Genomic DNA, 19,927 nt, shown 5'->3' with positions numbered 1-19,927 from the left:
ATTATTTGTGATTCTAAAACGTTGGATCAAATATATATCAAGAAAAGAGGACCCATCATTTTCTCCTACTCAGCTGAGTAGTCTTGTGATCATAATTCAAAGGACCTCACATAAAGTGTCCACACTCAGCACCATCTAAGATTGTATTAGACCAAATAGAGTCAAATGTAAATATTCAACTCTTATACACTCTTATATTTTGAGCTTAGAAGTTTATACTAGTACTAACGAGAAAATGATTGAGCCTCAAGAAATAAGAAATCAACAAATTATTTGAGCCCAAAGTGCTAGTGTTCATGTACACATTATTATCAATCAAACTAAAATAAATCCTAACAATCGCATTCACTAATTTTCGCTGAAAACAACTGGATAGCCAACATTTGCAGATCCCTGAGCTATGGCATATGTTGGCCAACTCTTCTGGCATATATTACCCTTTTCTTCGAGTGGTCAAACACTGACAGTCTATTCCAAGTGTGACGTGGGAGCCACCTGGTCAGTAGATCTCTGCATAAAACGTACATTTTGAAATGTTACAGCAGTACTCACTTGGCCTTCTTTCCAAACAGGGATATTGTCATTCCCGTCAATGACTGACACATGAAGCTCACAAGTTGAGCTCTGCTGGACCGTCTTGCCGTTATCTCTTGCTTGAACAACCAACTTGTAATGTTTTGTTGTCTAAGAAGAAAGAGAAGAATTCATGAGTTACTCTCTATTGTCCCTCTTAAAGCACTGTCGAGACATCTGATAATTATCATTAAAGAAAAGAGATGTGTCGGGATGGGGAATCCCCATTAGCTCCCTGGTGGGGGAGCCAGCCAATCAGATGGCTAGGAACACAAGCTTGAACCACTGGTGCAAGCCTGCGTTCCATGCCGCCTGATGGCCTGCTCCCCCCCACTGCCATCTTCCCCCCTAATTTTTCCCCCACCCCTTCCTTATCTTATTTTGGCAGAGGTTGGTTCTGCCATCCCTTATGCTCCTCTCCCTTGCCTCCCGTAGGCTGCCATGGAAAGGGAGGCGGGGCTCCGGTCGGAGCCCTGCCTTCACTTTCCATGGCAGCCATCTTGGAAAAGGATTTTCCTTCGTAAAATGGGACACCGCGTATGTCCCTTTGTACAAAGGAAAATCATTTTTTTTTAGCACCCCGGATTGCTGTTTTGGCAACCCAGGGTGCTGATAACCATAATCCCCTGTTACAAAGGCTGAAACGGGGGATCACTTCACTCACGCCGATAACCTGGGATGCCAGGCCGTTTGAAATATTTACTCATGTCTCACCTGAGTTCAGAGATATAGTTGACAAATATAGGCTTTGTTGGGATGTGCTAATGTATGCTGTTCAAAAATGCAGCATGACATTCACAAAGTTGATTAAGTGTCCCTTATGCCCTACGAACACAACGGCACAAATAAGAGGACTTCTCTGTGCATTGAAATGTGCATCCTCAATTCAAAAATGGCATGTGCTTTGAAATGAATGAGGGAACAAAACATCCATGTAACCTGGGAGGATGCATTATAAATACATTCTGAACCTCTTATGCTTTATTTGAGAGTTGTATCACAGCTGTCACACTTGCACTTCCATTCCCCAAACAGAGACAAGCCTTTCACGGGCCCAACACTGTGAAATGTGCTGTCAGCACCCATATAGGTCTTGAAACCATGTTAAGCACATGTTGTCTGCTGTGACCTACTTTTCCCTTGTGTCTGCTGTGACCTACTTTTCCCTTGTGTCTGCTTGGTGTGCATGTGAGCCCTGGAACCCCCACGTGGAATGTTGAGTGAGTGTTTTCCTTGAGTGCTCAGTGAATATCAATTGGGAGTGGGCTGCTTTAGATAATGGATGCCAGTGGATGTCTATGTGTCTATTGATCCTAAAGTACTTACCTGAATCCTGCAGTTTCATCGGTGAGCAATAGTACTCACATAGCACTGCCACACTAAGTCAAGCAAGGGGACTGGCCAGTGCCTCATTTGCGATGGCACAACACCTGCTGGAAATGCTCCACAGTGGGTAACTAAACAAAGCACTATGTTAAGACTTCAGACTCAGGCCCTCTATGTCATCCCTGGATTTCTTTTTTTTTTTTAGTTCTAGAGAAGCTGCTACACATTTTTTATTTTGCAGTTGTGTCCCCTTGAGAGAGAGAACACTATGCGTTAAATGCCCAATGGCAGGTTATGCTGCCTATTTAATGAACACCATTTGTCTATGCCATACCCTGGGGGAAACTGTACGGCTATGAACCTCTTTTCATGTGCTCTATTAAAACCAAAGACCAACTTTTGTAAATAACGCTTTTTTGAACTTGTCGGGCATTGACATTAGGCAGCTGCATAGAAGGTTCCAGAGATACATTGACGGGCACATTAGCTGATGAACTGTGACTTGGCCATGGAGAAGAATGGCACAACGAGACTACTGGCTACAAGACCTCAATAGATGGCTGTGGATTGGGAGCTGAGAAGCTGGAAATTGACCAGTAGGTTTATTCCACCTCTTTTCGAAACATGATGGTTGCAACAGAAACAAAACATTAATATTTAATGATATTTTACTTTGTTGCTGATGAGTCTTTAAGACAAGTGATCAGACTACATATCCTAAATGTTATAGTAACAGTGAACACAACCACTTACAGATTTGAGCACAGTAGCCCAGTTGTCCATGCATGTCATTGACATTTACTGGAGGACAGGGAATAACCTGGGCTTTTACTGATGGGTGTAGAGTACCTGACAGAAAGCTCATGACAGCATCCATGTCCACAGGTTCAGCCTTTTCTGACAAATGACCAATCCATCCCTGCACTAGGTAGAGCCGTAGTTGTGCTTCACTGCATAGGCTGAGCCAGTATCTGCAATGGTGGGCACCATGAAAAACATTGCAACTGTCATTGTCAATGCATTGCTGTAGCTTGTGTCTGCATTCTATCTGACATTGGAATATTGGTAGCCATCTGAAGACGTCAATCTTGAAATACGGATTCCTGCGGATTGGCTTAAGCATTCCATGCATCGGGCAGGAACTCTAGGTCGGAATTCTTGGCAGGGTTCCCTCAAAACGTGTGGAATAGTCCAAGCGTCATCATTGGAATGCCAAAACACTTCTTTTCCATGCCTTAGACCCATATGTGTGCTATCAGAATAAAGGCCATACAAGCAATCACACATCTCAGAAAAAAAAGAATACAAATAAAGATCAAAATACACTGCACTATCAAAAGCCCATCCGGGGATGCGGGGGGGTGGGTAAGCCTCCAAGTAACTTCTACACCAGTCAAAATGGAGGAAAATGTTTTAGGGGGGCAAATGTTCTTGGCTAGTGGACCAAGTGTGGTTGAAGGAAGGTATCATGACAACATATGACATGATTTGGCAAGACGTAATAGGATATTTCCCAATCTTGTGTTTTGGTTTGTGGTCTCAAAGACCACAAGACACACCAGATAACAGTCAATCCAAGATACAATTTGTAAAGAACAAAATATAACCAAAGCACACAACAATACGGAGACACTTTTAGGTTGAAATGCAAAATATATTGAAAATCAACATCTGATTTTGTTAGGGAAACATGTGTACAAAATGTGCAAATACAAACACTGCTTTTGTAAAAATGATGCCAAGTGTTATACCTCATAATCCAGGCAGCCCTTGAAGGAGAGGAACCCTTTTTCAGAGTCGATGGTGAACTCAACATTAGCATCACTGGGGGAATGCGAGAGAATGGAGTACCGCACTTCGGAATTACTCGTGGAGGGCTCATCTCTGTCCCGAGCAATCAGGGAAAAGAAGGAAACACCTGCAAAGGAAACATGGGCATGTGTGTAGGCAAAGCTTGAGATACAAAAGTTTATAAAACAGTTACTTTCCTTCCTGAAGGAGGGGCACATCTAGACTCAAATACATTCACCATAGTCATGTGGTGGCTTTCAAAATGGCGTCGCTGAGCAGTGACAAGCCACATTACAGTTGAGTCGGTGTGCCAAGTGAGGCTGGGCAGGCAAAGCGGACTGAGCTCACTGTCCAACCAGAAGACAGGGAGCAGGAATAACACTGAGGAGAGCGAGACTGAATGTTGTGGCAGGAAGAGACTACTAGAGACCACAAACCAGAGCAGTGGTGTAAGGGGATGGGAAGGCAAAGGGAAACATTCACAACTCTGTACTCCTGGGAGGTCCTTTAATAAGATTGCTCTTGTAGTGCGAAGACCCAGATATCTGCTCATAGAACACCACAGCTGTGTAATTAGATTTGGTTGAAGAAAAACATTCTGACCATTATGGAACTGACGGGAAATGTTCATACGAATTGCACAGTCACATATAAAACTTTTACTTAGATGTAGATTTTATTGTAAATGGTCATTCACAATACTCGATTTGATGGTGACAAGTGGGAAATAGAAGATGCAAAACGTGTTTTTATCAAACACGTGTTTTCTCTGGCAAACTTTCCAAAATTGGAAGTATTAGCTGTTCCTGGAATTCCATATGCCAATATAGTGCTGTCTCTCCATCCTTACAGTCTACCTCTGTCCACCTCTCTCTCAGCAACCTCTTCCCTTCTCTGTTTCCCTCTTTGGGCAAGAGTCACATTATCTGGTGCTCTGTCCTCTCTATGTCAGTATAGTCTAGTATGTTCTCACAGTCCCATGTGTCATCATGTGTGTTCTGCAGGAATGTTACAATCATACAGATGGTGCATCTTCCAGCTGGGGTAATGTCAGGGGGATACACATAGTGTGGGGTGCTGGGGTTATTTCAGAACCTGTATGGATTATAGCACCAAGCTGCAGGGTCTACAACGCCATGTATTTTTTTGTTACTTATTAGTGTTTGTGCTGACTGTAACAGACATGCAGATTCAGCAGCACTAAACACAAGTCAGTGGTCAGTGAGAAAAATAAACTCGTTCACTTTGTGTTCACAAAAGAAACAGAATATAGGTTGTTTTAATCTAAGTGCAACCCTTTACATTAACTAAGGTAATTTTGATGTGAGAGACACCATGGTGTGTATTCCTGGCAAAGTAAGCTATTAAAGAAAGGAAACTATTTATTGTAAGTATTGTAAATTATTTTTTAAAAAAAAGAAAAAATACCATACATATATTTCCAATTGTACTCTTTTGAAAGAAGAAGGGGACAAATAGCACATATGAGGGGCAGTGGCTGCTTTAAATAAAAACGAGGAGTATTTTGGGAAGAAAATAACGACCACCAAGCTTATATTTGCTAAACAAGTTGTATGGTTGAATCATTTAACATAATATGCATATCGGGGTTGAAGCTCATTTAATTTTTACACAACACTCACCGTAACATTAAAGTGCTTGAAACCATGAGCCATATACACTTATTTGGAACGTGTAAGGATACAGAAGGAGGAGACTGAGACACAGGTGGCATGCTTGTTGGCATACACCTTTATTTGGTGAAAAGTAAAGAGGAAACCTATCTTTCCCTAACTGTAAGCACAGTTTCATTACCTCTACTAAGGAACTAAGGAATTGGTCAGAATGTTAAAGGAAATAAAAGAGACTACAGTTGTGTGTTAAAATGACTATGTCTGTCCCTCACACTTGTAACTGACATTAAAGAGGTAATGGATCTTTTTGGCCTAGAAGAATGACTCCATTCTTCTGGACAACGAGCCACAGTTCGAATCATAGCTGGTAACTTTGCCTGAGAGAATGACTCCCTTCCCAGGTCTCTGTTCACTTCCAAGGAAACAAAGTTCCACCTTGTGATGCTATAAGGTTCTCAGTTCCAAGCAAAAAAGTAAAGTATCATTTCAAACATGATTCCTTATTGCCCGTCGTTTTCTTCACTATTGGGTTCATAGAGAATGTCTGCACTCTCCAGGTATCTTATTTGCAGCTTTCACTGCGCCAGGGGAATGACACCCTTACCCCGGCCTTCTTCTGGTTGGCTTCACTACACTATACACAATACCAAGGGGTATGGCTTCCTTCCTCTGATCTCTCTTGGCTTCACAGTATGCAACACCAAGTGGTTGTAACTTCCCATAGGAAAGTCTCCTGAAAGATCGCCCGGGGTGGACCGCTGACTGCAGCTGACCAGAGCTCCACAGCAAGCAGCTGGGAGCGAGGAACCAGTGGAGGATATCAAACGCCGAAGGAACCAGCACAAGTAGACCGTGAATGGAGGCAAGTCTCTGGAAAGCCATTGAAAGGGGAAATCCAACCTTAAGAAAGCCGGTGAGTCTGCATGGGTGAAAAGGGGACCCTGGAAATGGTGGATGGGCTGTTTTTGAAGTCAGATACATTTGTTTTTTAATTGAATATAAGGAAATCAATATACAGTTGATTTTGAATGTCTGTATTGAATATAAGGGAAAAGTGAACGGAAAACACGCATTGCCAAGAGCCAGGAATAATTAAGCACAAGAATTAAAATAGTAGCAAAACTGGTATACAAGAGGATATGTTTCCTAACAGAAGAGTGTCCTGGGAAGCTAATGAGGGGAGGAGGATAGCTCAAGGGTAACACGTTTGTCTGTGGAGCAAGACACATGGCGCAACACAGGTTTCAATCCCGATCCCATGCTTAGAAACCACTCACTGGAATTAAGCATGTTATAAATTAACAATAAAATAAAAATAATATAAATGATGGATTGTGAAATCAGAACAATAACAGCAGTCGTGTTTCCTAGCAGGGGAGTGTAATGGGAAGCCTCTGTTGGTTTTGCAAGTGCAAGCTAAAGGAGAAGAACATTTTAATAATATCTGTGAGCATAGAGCTTCAAAGGCAGTTGAAACAACATTGAGTCAAGCCTCATTTTGAAGCTGAAACAGAGGCAAGCAACCTATGAAACAGAATCAAGCAAGATGTGTCTGTTGCGTGACCTGTAATGGGTTGACCGTGTGGTCCAACAAATGTGCCTAGACAGAATGAATACACCTAAGGAAAAGCCACACTGTGATTAAATAAAGAAAGCCTATGTGTACTGAGATTGATCAGCTCATCTTGAAATTTGTGACAAGTGGAACTTTGACTATCCCAAGGAATTGTGTTGTTTTGAACCATTGGAAGACTTGAATGCCAGAGGAAGGGATCCATTTGTTGTAAAGTGAACTTTTTGAATCATGGGGAAGGGAAATCCCTTTTCCACTTGAGAGCTGGAAGAAGCTCTGAAATATTGTTTGCAAAATGTATCATGTGATGCTGACATCCCTACACATTGTATTCAGTTTAATGTGAGGGCAAGTATAGGGTTTGGAAACAGACAGACATTTTCCTTGGACTTCCTAACACAGACTATCATTAGTTTCATTTGGGTAGCAAAATCCCACGTTAGTTTAGGGCAAGTTAGGCATTTTCCAAACCTCCTTTTTAGTTAATAAAAGTTTATACGTTAAACTTCTATTGCGTTGTCTGTGTCTCATTCATAATGTCTTCACATAAAGTATCATCTGGACTCGGTAAACCCCACCGTCTGTCTGGAGAAACAGACTGGGGACCAAGTTGAAATGTAAGGTGATCTCAGATTGATATATGGGCCTGATTCCTGGCACAGGTAGGGGGCAGTGGTCTGAAGTGCTAGCCCCCAAATATTTGCTTGAAATCGCAAGGTACTACTTTTTGCTGAACTCTTGATAGAGTAAAAGGGATCTTACCATAAAATAAGGGATGCTGCATAGGAAGGAGGAGGGGGAGAGGTGCACTTCCCACCTCAATATCTCAGTGTTAAGTGCCATAATCAAAGTATCTTGTAGGAAAGAAGTGTTGGGTCCCTGTCCCAGAATGAATGCAGCATGGGTCACAAGATTGTTAATATTGTTCTACATTTCAAGAAGAAGCCCATAGAGAAATGTCTAGGCATGCCTTTAAACACATCCTGGATACTTGAATCTATATCCTCTGTACTTTATAGATGTGTTTCTCGGGCAACCATAGATACAGGATATTATGTGCAGTGGTTTTGCTGAACATTTTGGGGGCTATGACATCTAAATTAAAGGGGCCCCTGCCAAATGAGTGGGCCAAAATGATCGCAAATGTTGTGAGGGACAAATACCCTTACCCCCACCTACAATTACGCCCATGATTATGTGGTTTAAATAGCATAGTATTCCAGATCTGGTTTGCTAATGTCATTATCCTGAAGCGATGGGGGCTTCCACCTTATCGAATTATAGTGATTAAAACACTTAAAACCGCTATTATGACATTGACGTACTCCTCTCACATCTTTGACATTAACCTACTCCTCTCACATCTCCTTCATGTTAACTCCCCATTCTTTCGTCTTGGGGACTTTATTCTTCCTCTCAACACCATTAATTCGACATCTTCTCTTCTTGTTCTACTTAATACTGTTCATTTATCTCATGCCCCTTCTCCTCCGTCACATATTTCTGGTTCTTCCCTAATTACATCTTTTCCTCTGTCTCTCTACTGACATTACTGTAACTTCATCTCCTGTATACTCTTCTGATTGTATTGTTATTTTGTTTTCCCCTCTCCTTCTCAACTACCCCCTGCATCTATAATAATGCTCTTTTAATGATTCTTATTTTCATCTATCCTCTATTGCTCTCCTTTCCCACGTTCCACCTTATTCTCTCTTTCTTCTGACCAAGTTGCTTCCTTCACTCCTCCCTTTCAATGACAATTGATTCCCTCTGTCTTGCCCATCCTTTTTCTCCCTCCTGCAAACCTTCACAACAAGGCTGTTCTCCACTCTTAGATATCTTTGTGTTCTGCTCCGTAATGCAGAAGGGAGTTGGAAAAATCTCAGTCTCCCTGAGATTTGTCGGTACTTTCATCCTTTCATTAATCTTATGAATCATCACTATTGGCAGCTGAGAAATGTTTTTTTTACTGAATTTACTATCTCCCCCCGTATCATCCTCTTTGCCATTCTCAACCTCTTAGTAATATTCTTACTGCACACCCTCCTACCCAGTATATATAATCTCCTTTTTCGTCTTCAGATTTTGCTGATTATTCTACCTCAAAGGTCTCCTCTCAATGTACTTCTTTCCCCCCCCTCTCACCGGTATTTCAGCTCAGTCTCACTATCATCATTCTCAACCCTTTCTGAATCGTATGCTACGTTTCATCTACTAGAGCTCAACCTCTCCCTTCTTCTCATCTATTTACCCAAAACATATATCCTATCCGATCTGCCTCCTTATTAGTTCCCTCACTACCTCACGTTGTCCATCCTCTTTTAAGCATGCTGTTTTTAATCTCATTTTGTTAAAAACATTCTCCACTCTACTACTCCTGGCATTTTCTGCACCATCTCTCTTCTTCCCTTTCAATCTAATCCCTTAGAGTATGTTCTCTACACGCATGTCTCCTTTTTTTTTGAATTTGCACTCACTTTTTCCTCCCCTACAACGTGGCTTCCATTCCTCCCACTCAACTAAGACAGCTCTTTTTCAGTTATCTAATGTCCTTCTCTCTACAAGTTATTCTTAACTCTCCTCTATCTGGATTCTCCTTGACCTTTTAGTGTACTTTAATACTCTATTCTTATTTCTTCACTTGCCTTGAATGTTATTTCTGGTTCTGTTCTAAAGTGTTCCCATTCATGCATCTTGGATCAGACCTATTCTGTCACTTGGTCTGGGTGCATTTCTAACTCTTGAACTGTTCTTTATGGTTTCCCTCGAGGTTCAGTACTATGTCCTCTACTATTTTCACTCTACTCCACTTTCTGCTCTTATCTCACCCTTCAACATATCTTGTCACTCTTAAGCTTATGACACTCATCTTCTATCCTTTTCCTTTTTCACCAAGTCTCTTCACTCCTTGGTCTCAGATTGTCTCTCTGCCATCCAACAGTGGATGTCCTCCCATCATCTCTGTCTAATCCCTACTAAGCATGCGGTTCTATTTTTCCTGACCTTCCTCTTCCAGCCCTTCTTCCCAATTGCTCTCTCTTTTTCCCTATCCTTCCTTCCCTTTTTTCCCTTGCCTACAAATCTTGGGGTCAACTCTGATTCTTCATTCTCCTTTTCCTCCCACATCACTAGACATACTTTTTAGACATCTTTCTTAACATTCATTGGGCCCATCCATTCTGATTATTTCAGGCCAGTAAACATCCTATTTTACCCTTAGTGTTTTCTCAAAGTACCTCTTGCACTGTTCTTCTCCTTGCCCCCCCGCTACTCATCTAACTCCTCTTCTGTCTGTATATAATTCATCTGTATATAATTCCGCTATCCATCTCCTTTTTTCTCCCCCCTCATTCTTCTATTTCCACTTCTCTTCTAGCTATTTCTAGTTATTCCCTTTAACTGTCACATTCTTTTTTATTGTCTTCAAATGCATCCGTGGTCTTGCCCCTCTTTTTCTTCTCCCTCATCTCTCTCTATCATCACCTCTTGCCCACTGCACTCACAATCTCAATTTGTTCTTACTTTTCCTTGTGCTGCCTCCCGCTTCTGTTCATTCTCTCTTTTAGCACCCACACGCTGGAGCTCCCTCCCTCTTTCTATCCGCTCTTCTGCTTCCCTTCATCTTTTGCATAGTTGACTCAAAGCTCATCTACTCTCTGCTCTGTGTAACCAGTGATTTCCTACTCACATTTTGTTAAATTTCATTATTTTTCATTATTTCAAAATTTTGAACTGTTCATTTATGTGTACCTATATTTTACAGTTCTTTGGTTGAAATAAATGGAAATGGAAAGTGGCCCCTTAACCTCCACAATGGTTTCACATGTCAGCCTCAGACTTGACAGTTTGGTCGTTAGTTGTCTGAACTATTGCATATGGGTAGTATGGCTCAGCGCAACAGCTTGACTTGGCAGCAAGAGGGTGCAGAGCAACACAAGTTTGAATCCCGGGACTACGCTTAGAAACCTCTTTGGTGTTAAGTGCTTTATAAATTGATGAGGTGTTCTTGTTGGCTCTGACAAAGGGGCAACTCAAAGACTTGATTGTAGTGCCAGCTTCTGTCAACATTTCCATCTAATTAATGTACAATGTGAGCGATACGAACACACTACAGCTTGACGTCTGAAAATGGGACATGTTGGTTCCTAAATCTGTATTCAGTGAAATGGGTGAAAACCCACACATAAAATCTTGCAAATAGAATATCATGACGGATTTCTGATTTTTACTGGCACTTCTCATAAGGGAATTATGTCAAATAAAATGTATAAGTGCCCAGAGTGCCACTTCAAAATGTTGAATTTTAATAATTTGGGAATTTAGAGTACACACATTTTCAAACCAACCTATCATACAAGACAGTCTAGTCTGAGTCTCGAGATACCATCATACCTTGAACAGCGCTTTCATTGACGGAAATATCAAAGGACTTGGCATCGAACTTGGGGGCGTTGTCATTGATGTCTATGATCTTGAGATGGATGCCCAGCCGTGTGCCCACCTCCAACGATGTCCTGTTGATGGCATTGAACTCCCACTGTAGCAAGAAGAAACAAAGGAGGTTGAGAGGAGGGTAAATGCCTGCACTGTTTCATGGAGAGTATTCATGTTTAAGTCAGAGTAGCATATACCATGTGTCCTCTTTCTGTATCAAACAAATAGCAGAGCTGTGATTAATTAACTTCGGCCCTGCATGTCTACGAGGATGAGTGCAGGCATGAAGCACCCCCTCATCCCTTTCACTTCTACAAACCAAGAGCCAACACAAGCATAAAGGTAAAACAAGCACAGTCAACAGGTTTATAGTCATAAAATCGAAAACCAAAATGTCGAAAGTCAAAAAATCTCTTTTTGATTACGTTTTTATTCGAAATTGGGGGTTCCCCCAACCCCCCTTTTTTTCATTTTTTTTTTTTTGCTCTTACCTTTTTTTTTTACATGCGGGACCCAAAAAATACATATAAATAACCAAATAAATCATTCGACTTTTTTTTCCACAGTATTTTTTCAATATTTGTGTAATTCGACATTTTTTTCGATGTTATGACTGCACACCCAGTCAACAGATAGACCTCCTTCACCTTGTGTGGTAATGTGGGCCGAGGGGAGGGCTATCCTCTTAAGAGGGATGTGAATGTGGTTCAGTAGCAACTCAAACTGCGAAGTATAACAGTCAAAAATAAAGGAATGTTCCAATCAAACCCGAAGACTGAGGAAATAACACAGAACAGGCAAAGATAGATAAAGGGACATCGATTCACCAAAATTCAAGGGGTACTAGAAGTGACATCACAGACATGATGAAATCAGGGGAAGTGATGTCACTTGATTTTTGACCCGCATGACAACATTGATTCTGTTTACATCACCAGAGGTGGCTTACAGGCATAACAAAATGAGACAAGAATATTTTAGCTACAAAGCATATTTCAACAAGGGTGCTGCCTTCATATGCCATGGATGGGGTCATGACAGGGTTAGACCTAAAAGAACAGCATAGACCAAGGCACTGCCATCGATATGCCACTTCAGCATTGTAATGCCCGTTACTTCCATATTATGCCAATTGTAGCTGCTTGTCAAGTAGTGTCATTATATGAAAAGTAGAGCATTTGTATTACCAGTTGCTGTGAAAATACAGTATCCAACAAATCTAAAAGATGCAAGTCACTACGGTACACAGGAGCATTGCTGCTTTAATTAATAATGATGATTTGTTATTCGTATAGCGCTTTCAGCAAAGCGGTGCAAATACAACATTTGTACATAGAATTATCAACCCAAACGAAGTTGACATTCATTTATCAACCTTGGAAGAATGAAAGGCTTAGTTCCCCTTGATAGGATTTTACTCTGCGACCTGCAGATAACATCAGGGAGCACTCCACCTGCTGAGCTATCTTACCCCTTTTCTATTAAAAATACAGTGCTACCAAAAGAAAAAATGTCAAAACTGCCTGCACAATGTAGACTGCCATGCAATATCACTTAACATGCCTACTTTATCAAAGATGCCCAGAGAAATATACAATGCCACAGTAAGGACTGGTTGCAGCCAAATTCCAGTTTAGCTAGGAAATTCCACTTATCATGATTGCTTTATCAAAGATGTCCAGTACAAAATGTCAAGCCACAGTAAGAAATGTCTATGCAGGTAATAACATTTATCATGCCCTCTTATTTATAGATGCATAATAAAAATGTCATGCCACACTAAGAAATGACTAGACTGGCTGCCCGCCTGTACCAAAATGCCAGACTAGCCACTAACAACACATATCATGCCTGCTTTATCATGGATGTCCATCACATTTTAGCAACTCGCTCCTGCCCCTCCCTGCCCACTTGCCCCCTCTCCTTCTCACTCTCCTCCTCCAACCCCCAAAATCAGTTCCTTGGCCAAGCATTACCTCCACATCCCTCTTCCTCGTCCCAGCACTTACGTATGAAGCATGGTGCTTTATAGGCAAGTACTGGGAGAAAGAAGAGTAGTTTAGTTTAGTTTAGTTTAGTTTATTCATTTGTATTGCGCACCAGACCCGTGGGTATGAGGGCGCAGGAGCAACAAGGTTATTCACAGCTTGGTTACACGTTACTATGCATTACGGTGTTAGAAAAAGACAAAAGGGGCAAACATTTACAAGAATATACAAGTTACAATGAGGCAAATAGTTTATAGATTTACAGGCAAGCAAAAAAGCATGTAGTTTCCAAGATTACAAATCAGCATACTATATGATATGTAGCAGTGAGTTGGGCTAGTAGTATTAGTGGTCCTTGTTCTTTATCCACTGGATGTAGTTCTGCCTAAAGTGTGTGTAGGTTTGGGGTGTCCTGAGGGGGGGTTGGAGGGAGTTCCAGTGTTGGGCAGCTTTCACCTGGAAGCTGTTGCCACCCATTTTGGTGCGTTTGAACCTGGGCACTGTGAGCAGATTTGCGTTAGAGGTTCTGGTGGGTCTGTTGGGGGTGTGTTTGCTTATTCTATCGGCTAGATAGCGTGAGGTGGCGTTATTGAGGCATTTGTGTGTTAGGGAGGCTATTTTAAGCAGGATTTTGTCTGTGGTGCTGAGCCAGTTATGGGTTCTTCTAATGTTGGATATGTGTTCTCTCCTGGGGAGTCCGAGCGCTGCTCAAAGAGCGTTGTTCTGTAGTGTCTGGATTGTGTTGGTAACTTGTTTGCTGGCTCCTACGTAGAGGGCATTACAGTAGTCCAGTTTTGATAATACCAGGGCTCTGGCTAGCGTAATGCAGCTCTCGGTGGATAGGAAGGGTTTGGCTGCTCTTATCAGCTTACATGTGTAGGCTGTGGAGGATGCCATGGAGCTAACCTGTTTATGGAGGGAGAGGGATGAGTCGATGTATATTCCTAAGGTTTTCACTTCTTTGGCTACCTTGATCGTGTTCTCGTCTTTTATGAAGTTGGCGTAATTGTGGTCTAGTTTGGTTAGGTTTGCAGTGGACCCTAGGATGATGAGTTCAGTCTTGTCATCATTCAAGCATAGACTGTGCGAGGCCATCCATGCCTGGATGATATGTTACACCCTGTTCAACAAGGCAAAATCATGGTTGTAATCTCCCGTCAACGGGATGAGGATATCATCGGCATAGTTAGTGTAGGTGATACCCAGGCCATCTAGATCATCAAACAAGGGCTTCGTGAACACATTGTACAGTGTAGGGGAGACGCAAGAGCCCTGTGGGACTCCACATGTGATGGGGATGGGGTCAGCGGCAGCAAAGGTAGAGAAGACACGCATGGATCTGTTGCTGAAGAATGACTCCATCCAGCCGATGGCTTCTTGAGAAAAGTGGGCGGCGGCTGAAACCAGGTGATTGCATAAGATTTTGTGATCGACTAGATCGAATGCTGCGGAGAGGTCCAGAAGAAGTAATAAAGCAGTTTTCCCTTTATCTCTGAGGGTGTCAATTTGGGCCTTCAGATCAATAAGAGCCGTTTCTGTCCCGTGTTGGGGTCTGAAGCCTGATTGTCGGATCCCTAGGAGGTGGTTTGTTTCAAGGCGTTTTTGGATTTGTAGGTATGCTGTCTTGTCTAGTATCTTGAGTAGGAATGGGACGGTGGTAATGGGTCTGTAGTTGGTGGGAATGGAGGGGTCAAGAGAGGGTTTTTTGAGGAGGGGTAGGACCCAGGACTCTTTGAGGTTGCTGGGGACTGTACCTGAAGAGAAGGAGGCATTGATGAGTTTAGTGATGAATGGTGAGAGGTCTCTTGCCGCATCTTTAATGATTTGTGGGGGGCAAAGGTTGCCCTGACAGTTGGATGGTTTTAGGCTGAGAATGATTTTTTCCACTTCTAAAGTGGAGACTCTGGAGAAGCTGTAGCGAGCGGGGTTGGGTGGGGGGTGTGGGGGTGAGGGACTTGGGGTGGTGTTGGTGGGGTTAGATAGTTTGGCTATGTATTCTTTCTTATTTTTAATTTTGATTTGTAGGCATGTGATTTTCTTATTGAGGGCATTTTGGACACTAGTGCACCATTGTTTATCCTTCACGCAGGTGTCTGGAGTTAGCACTGATTTCTTTTTTGTAGTTGGACGTTATTTTATTCAGGATTGTCTTGTTATGGTCTCTGGGAGACTGTCTCCAGGCTTGTTCCATTTTGCGTTTTTCCAGTCCGAGCACTTTAAGGTGGCTAGAGAACCATTGGTTAAGGTGCTTTTTCGGTTTTAACTTTCTTAGTTTGAGTGGTGCAATGGAGTCTAATGCTGTGCGCATGGATTTGTTGTAGCCTTCAACTAGGTTGTGGGGGTTGGAAGTGGCAGGGAATTGGTTGAGCGATGGGAGGATGAGGGGGATCAATTTTTCCACAGTGATATTTTTCTTACTTCTCGTGGGGATGGCTGAGGCTAGTACATTGTTGGTGATGGGGCTCGAGGCTTCAAGGGAGAAGGAAATGAGATGGTGGTCAGACCAGGATTGAGGGGAGTTATTAGTGATGGATGCCGAGCAGTTATGTTCTGCTATCCAATCAAGGGTTCTCCCTTTGTTATCGGTGGGGCTAGATACTTTTTGTTTGAAGCCTAGTTCAGACAGAGTGTTATTGATCAGGGTGGCCTGGTGGTCTTTAGGGTCTTTGTAGCCTAGGTTGAAGTCCCCCAGGATGAGACACTGGGAGGAGTTTTTTAAGTTGTTGGTGAGGGTGGCGCTGAGGTCTTCCTTGAAGGATCCTAGGGGTCCAGGTGGTCTGTAAAGTAGGTGAATGGATATCGTTTGGGATTTGGCAGTGGGCAGCTTAGCTGTGAGTGATTCACATGATGGAAGGTGAGTAGCTGAGTCAAGTTTAAATTTGAGGTGGATTTTGGCTATTATGGCCAGGCCTCCGCCTCTAGAACCTGTTCTATCCGCTCAGATGATGGTGTAGTCATTGAGGATGGCTAGCGAGAAGGCTGGGCCGGCGGCCGCATGGAGCCAGGACTCAGTTATGGCTAAAAAAATCTAAGTCTTCAGCTAGAATGAGGTCTGCTATGTCTGTAGCATGTGCAATTATGGAGCGTGTGTTGATAAAGGCACCTTTTATGGATGGGTTGGTGGGATTGGTGGGGGTGGTCGCAATGTTATGCGCTTTGTCTTTGGTCGTAGTATTACGAGGGCTGGGTTTGAGTCCTTTCAACGTAAGGTTGGCACATGTGCTGATGGAAGAGGAGCGGTTGGTTAGTTTGGATTGGGTGGAGTCCCTGACTCGGGGCTCGTATATTTTCGGCAGTCTGGACCGTAATCTGGTGTTTCTTTCAGAAAGGCACTGTGGGATGACTAGGGTAAGCATGGCTATGGTGTGTGGTTGTGTGGGAGGGGGTGAAATGGTGCCTAGGTCGACCGTGCTGAAGGTGGTGCTAGGCGAGCATGCAGAGTTGGTAGTGTAGAGGATGATTCTCAGCAGTATTGAGTAAATACCTGGGATGAACATTTTGTTGGTCGAGGTTCGGTAGGGGGTGCGCCTAGGTTCCGAGATCATATATGGGGCAAAATGCAGTAGGCAGGCAAATAGTACCAACTGAGGCAGTCTGTCTAGATTCAGCAGTCGTAAGGTATGGCAAAATGCAGTGTGCAGGCAGATAGTACCAACTGAGGCAGTCTGTCTAGATTCAGCAGTCGTAAGGTAGGGCAAAATGCAGTGTGCAGGCAAATAGTACCAAATGAGACAGTCTACCTAGATTCGAAAATCAAACATAAGGCAAAATGCAGTGTCCAGGCAAGTAGTACCAACTGAGAGAGTCTACCTAGATTCGAAAATCAAAAATAAGGCAAAATGCAGTGTGCAGGCAAATAGTACCAACTGAGACAGTCTACCTAGATTCGAAAATCAAAAATAAGGCAAAATGCAGTGTGCAGGCAAGTAGTACCAACTGAGAGAGTCTACCTAGATTCGAAAATCAAAAATAAGGCAAAATGCAGTGTGCAGGCAAATAGTACCAACTGAGACAGTCTACCTAGATTCAGCAGTCATTAGGTAGGGCAGAATGCAGTGTGCAGGTAGAAATTGCAATAGTGTAGATGCAAGGAGCAGCAGCTATGCGTGTGCTAATGAGAAGCTGCGCGGTAACAGGTGGGCCATGCTTAAGGCTCTATCATATCTAGCGTTAATGAACCATGCTGATGGTGGCAGGTATGCCGGCAGGGTAAGTAGTAAGTTTAGCAGTCAGATCAAACCAGACAGAACTGGGTGCAAAAGCGCAATATTGGGTGGCATACAATGGTAATAGCGGTAGGTTCTAGGTGTTGCGGAGGCATACAGATAATCATGTGTAAGTACAATCGGGTGCATCAAGCAGCAATGAGTCACAGTGATAGCCAATAGAAAAGTTGTGCAGCCGTGGGTAGCTTGCAGCCGACCATGGTAGGTTCATAATCCAATAGTCACGTGAGGATTGTGCAGCTACTATGAGCTCAGTGGTCTAGCAGGGCGCCTATGTGTACAAGGGAAGCACTACAAGGCGTTCATAAGCTCTTGGGCCAGTAGCAGTCGGCGTCTGGTGCGGCAGCCAGCTGGTAGGGTTAGCGCAAATAGTATGTTGTTGGCTAGCTTACCCGTGGTCTTCAGGAGCTGGTAGGCGATGGCACGCGAATGGGCTTCCGTGCTGGAGCTAGCCTGTGTGGGCCAAGGGGACTGGCAGACGGCAGCTAACAGGCAAGGGAACAGGAAGTAGCCTTGCATTTGAGAGCCTTGGAGTGAGAGAGCCGGCTACGCCCGCCGGCAGCCTATCAGGATGTATATGGCACCGGCAGCCAATCGGGATCGGGTGTTGGCTGAGGTGGGCCTCGACAGGCACTAGTGCCATTAGGCAAATATCGGGCGGCCATCTTTGAGCGTGGTTGCCTCATGGATAGCTGGATGGAGGGCAAGTAGTGTAGAAGCAGATCTTCTACCTTAGGCACGGCAGCCTATTTCTCCCTCATATAGCAGCGTTGCTTCGTTAGTGTGAGCTTTGCTGCTTTTTCCGTGGTTTCTCCTTCGCGGCCGTTATAAATGAAACGATTGTGGATTTTCGGGGGCGGGTCCATGCATCATGCTGGGGGCTGCCCACTGCTCCTGCAGTGGTTGGATCAGGTTGGGGAGTTCCTGCTCGTGGGGTGGGTGAGTGGGTAATGGGCACAGGCAAGGGAACAGGAAGTAGCCTTGGATTCGAGGGCCTTGGAGTGAGAGGGCCGGCTACGCCTGCCGGCAGCCTATCAGGATGTATATGGCACCGGCAGCCAATCGGGATCGCGTGTTGGCTAAGGTGGGCCTCGTCAGGCACTAGTGCCATTAGGCAAATATCGGGCGGCCATCTTTGAGCGTGGTTGCCTCGTGGATAGCTGGATGGAGGGCAAGTAGTGTAGAAGCAGATCTTCTACCATAGGCACGGCAGCCTATTGCTCCCTCATATAGCAGCGTTGCTTCGTTAGGACTAGAAATGATGAAGCTTACTGGTAAGTAATCCAGGCAATGAAAACACACACACATTCACACAGCATTCACATGCTCATTTACACGTGCACCCATTCCCTCACACACACACTCCCAGCCACCCATACAGCATGCACTCACTCAAACACATTACATGATATACATATACATACACACACACACACACACACACACACACCCTTGTACACATGCATGTATACACATTACAAAAAAAAACATGTCCTATCTTTTCAGAAATCTGCTATTGCTCTGAGGAACTCATCTGCAGCTAGGCCTCTCTGTCTCCCATGCTAAACACATGCAAGGAAACATCTCTAGTTCCTGTCATGTTCAGAACAAAGTAGCCAGAGCCTTCCATAACCTGTGAGAAGGGAGGGGCCTTGGATTTAAGGAATAATTTATTTTTTAAGTCGTTTTTAAGTCGTTTTGACTACAGAAAACCATAACAGAAATAATTTCTTCTGAGGCCATAGTGACATAAAAAAGAAATGAACGTGAAGAGGGTTCTCGTCTTAGCCCTGTTTACATTTGGTTTCTCCCTACCTCTGAAACCCTTAACCAGGTGTCACAGAGGCAGTGCCAGGGGTCACACAGAGTTAATAGGGGTCACAACTGTGACCCTAGTGACCTCCAAATGACGTCCCTGAGTAGAGGCAGCAATCTGGGTAATGAATAAGGGGTGAAAAGCAAGCAAAAGCAATAATTTTCTTGAAAAAGGATATGTGTTTGTGAGCAACAAAAAGGCTCAACGTGACCTAACCAGTCTCTGGGGCCCAATAATGGACCAGATTTGGCAGCCTCTAGACAATAGTACCTTCTTTGGAGCTCTTGGCGGTTCAGCAACGCCAAACCAGGCTTCTTGGTGCTGTGTGGGAGAGAACAACAGGCAGCAAGAGACAGGCCTGCTGGTTCAAATGTGTTGAACAGTTCTTGAAACACTACATTTGTTTGTAGTGTGCCTTGCAAGATTACACTGGGGATAGTTGCAAAAGTGATGGCCTATAGTGTGGACTTGGATTAGTTTTCCCAAAAATGTGTTAGCATGGACATTAGAGAGTATGGGTCCTGGCGACAGTTGTAAATAGGGTTGGCCTAGAAGGCAGTAGATAT

General features: G+C 43.5%; 1 protein-coding gene across 2 annotated transcripts in view; it reads right to left on the bottom strand.

Annotated features, from left to right (window-relative positions):
• The window catches only part of LOC138580293 (cadherin-like protein 26), a 769,589-nt gene that overhangs the window by 293,298 nt on the left and 456,364 nt on the right, over positions 1-19,927 (bottom strand). For both annotated transcript variants that reach the window (XM_069650709.1, XM_069650708.1), the window contains exons 5-7: positions 11,290-11,434; positions 3,651-3,817; positions 553-684 (exon numbers count right to left, since the gene is read on the bottom strand). In XM_069650709.1, the coding sequence (XP_069506810.1) occupies positions 553-684; positions 3,651-3,817; positions 11,290-11,434 (444 nt within the window). The remainder of the gene's footprint in view (positions 1-552; positions 685-3,650; positions 3,818-11,289; positions 11,435-19,927) is intronic.

The sequence above is a fragment of the Ambystoma mexicanum genome, chromosome 3p (assembly GCF_040938575.1).
Source record: "Ambystoma mexicanum isolate Mex_15411 chromosome 3p, UKY_AmexF1_1, whole genome shotgun sequence".
NCBI classification, from domain to species: Eukaryota; Metazoa; Chordata; class Amphibia; order Caudata; family Ambystomatidae; genus Ambystoma; species Ambystoma mexicanum.
The sequence above is the reverse complement of the archived record's forward strand: the minus strand, read 5'-3'. Positions and strand labels throughout refer to the sequence as shown.